Source organism: Penaeus monodon, chromosome 30, assembly GCF_015228065.2.
Source record: "Penaeus monodon isolate SGIC_2016 chromosome 30, NSTDA_Pmon_1, whole genome shotgun sequence".
Classification (NCBI taxonomy): domain Eukaryota; kingdom Metazoa; phylum Arthropoda; class Malacostraca; order Decapoda; family Penaeidae; genus Penaeus; species Penaeus monodon.
In genome coordinates this window covers 2,249,499-2,249,874 of record NC_051415.1, presented here as the reverse complement: position 1 = coordinate 2,249,874, position 376 = coordinate 2,249,499, and the positions used below count along the sequence as shown (strand labels likewise).

The window sequence follows — 376 nt, the reverse complement described above, 5'->3', positions numbered from 1 at the left end:
TAAAACACTTTTTTCTCTTATTCTGTTATTTTAGGTTCGTATGTCCGCATTTTTGTTCTCTCAGCCGAGGAGGGGGACTCACCTGGGCCTCCGGGCAGTCTGATGAGGCGGGCGTCCTCTCGGCGCCACAGAATGGTGGGCGTGGGCGTACCCGTGGCTCCGCACGACAGCCTGGCCTCCTCCCCCTCCTTCACCTCGACGTCCTGGCTGCTGTGGGCGTCCTGGATGGTGGGCGGGACTGTGGGCGGGAACGGGAAGGAATGGATGGTTGGTTACCAGCGCATTAGGGAAGGCTACTTCCTTTTTCCACGGGATTAGGCGGGAGAGAAGTAGCCAGATGGGTAACAGGCTCTCATAAAAACTCACACAGATACGG

General features: G+C 57.4%; 1 protein-coding gene across 1 annotated transcript in view; it reads right to left on the bottom strand.

Annotated features, from left to right (window-relative positions):
* The window catches only part of LOC119592449 (protein CEPU-1-like), a gene marked incomplete at its 5' end in the record, with an annotated part of 20,817 nt that extends 20,579 nt beyond the window's left edge, over window positions 1–238 (bottom strand). The window contains 1 exon segment of the mRNA XM_037941270.1: window positions 83–238. Coding sequence (XP_037797198.1) covers window positions 83–238 — 156 coding nt within the window.
* Window positions 239–376: the final 138 nt, after the last annotated feature.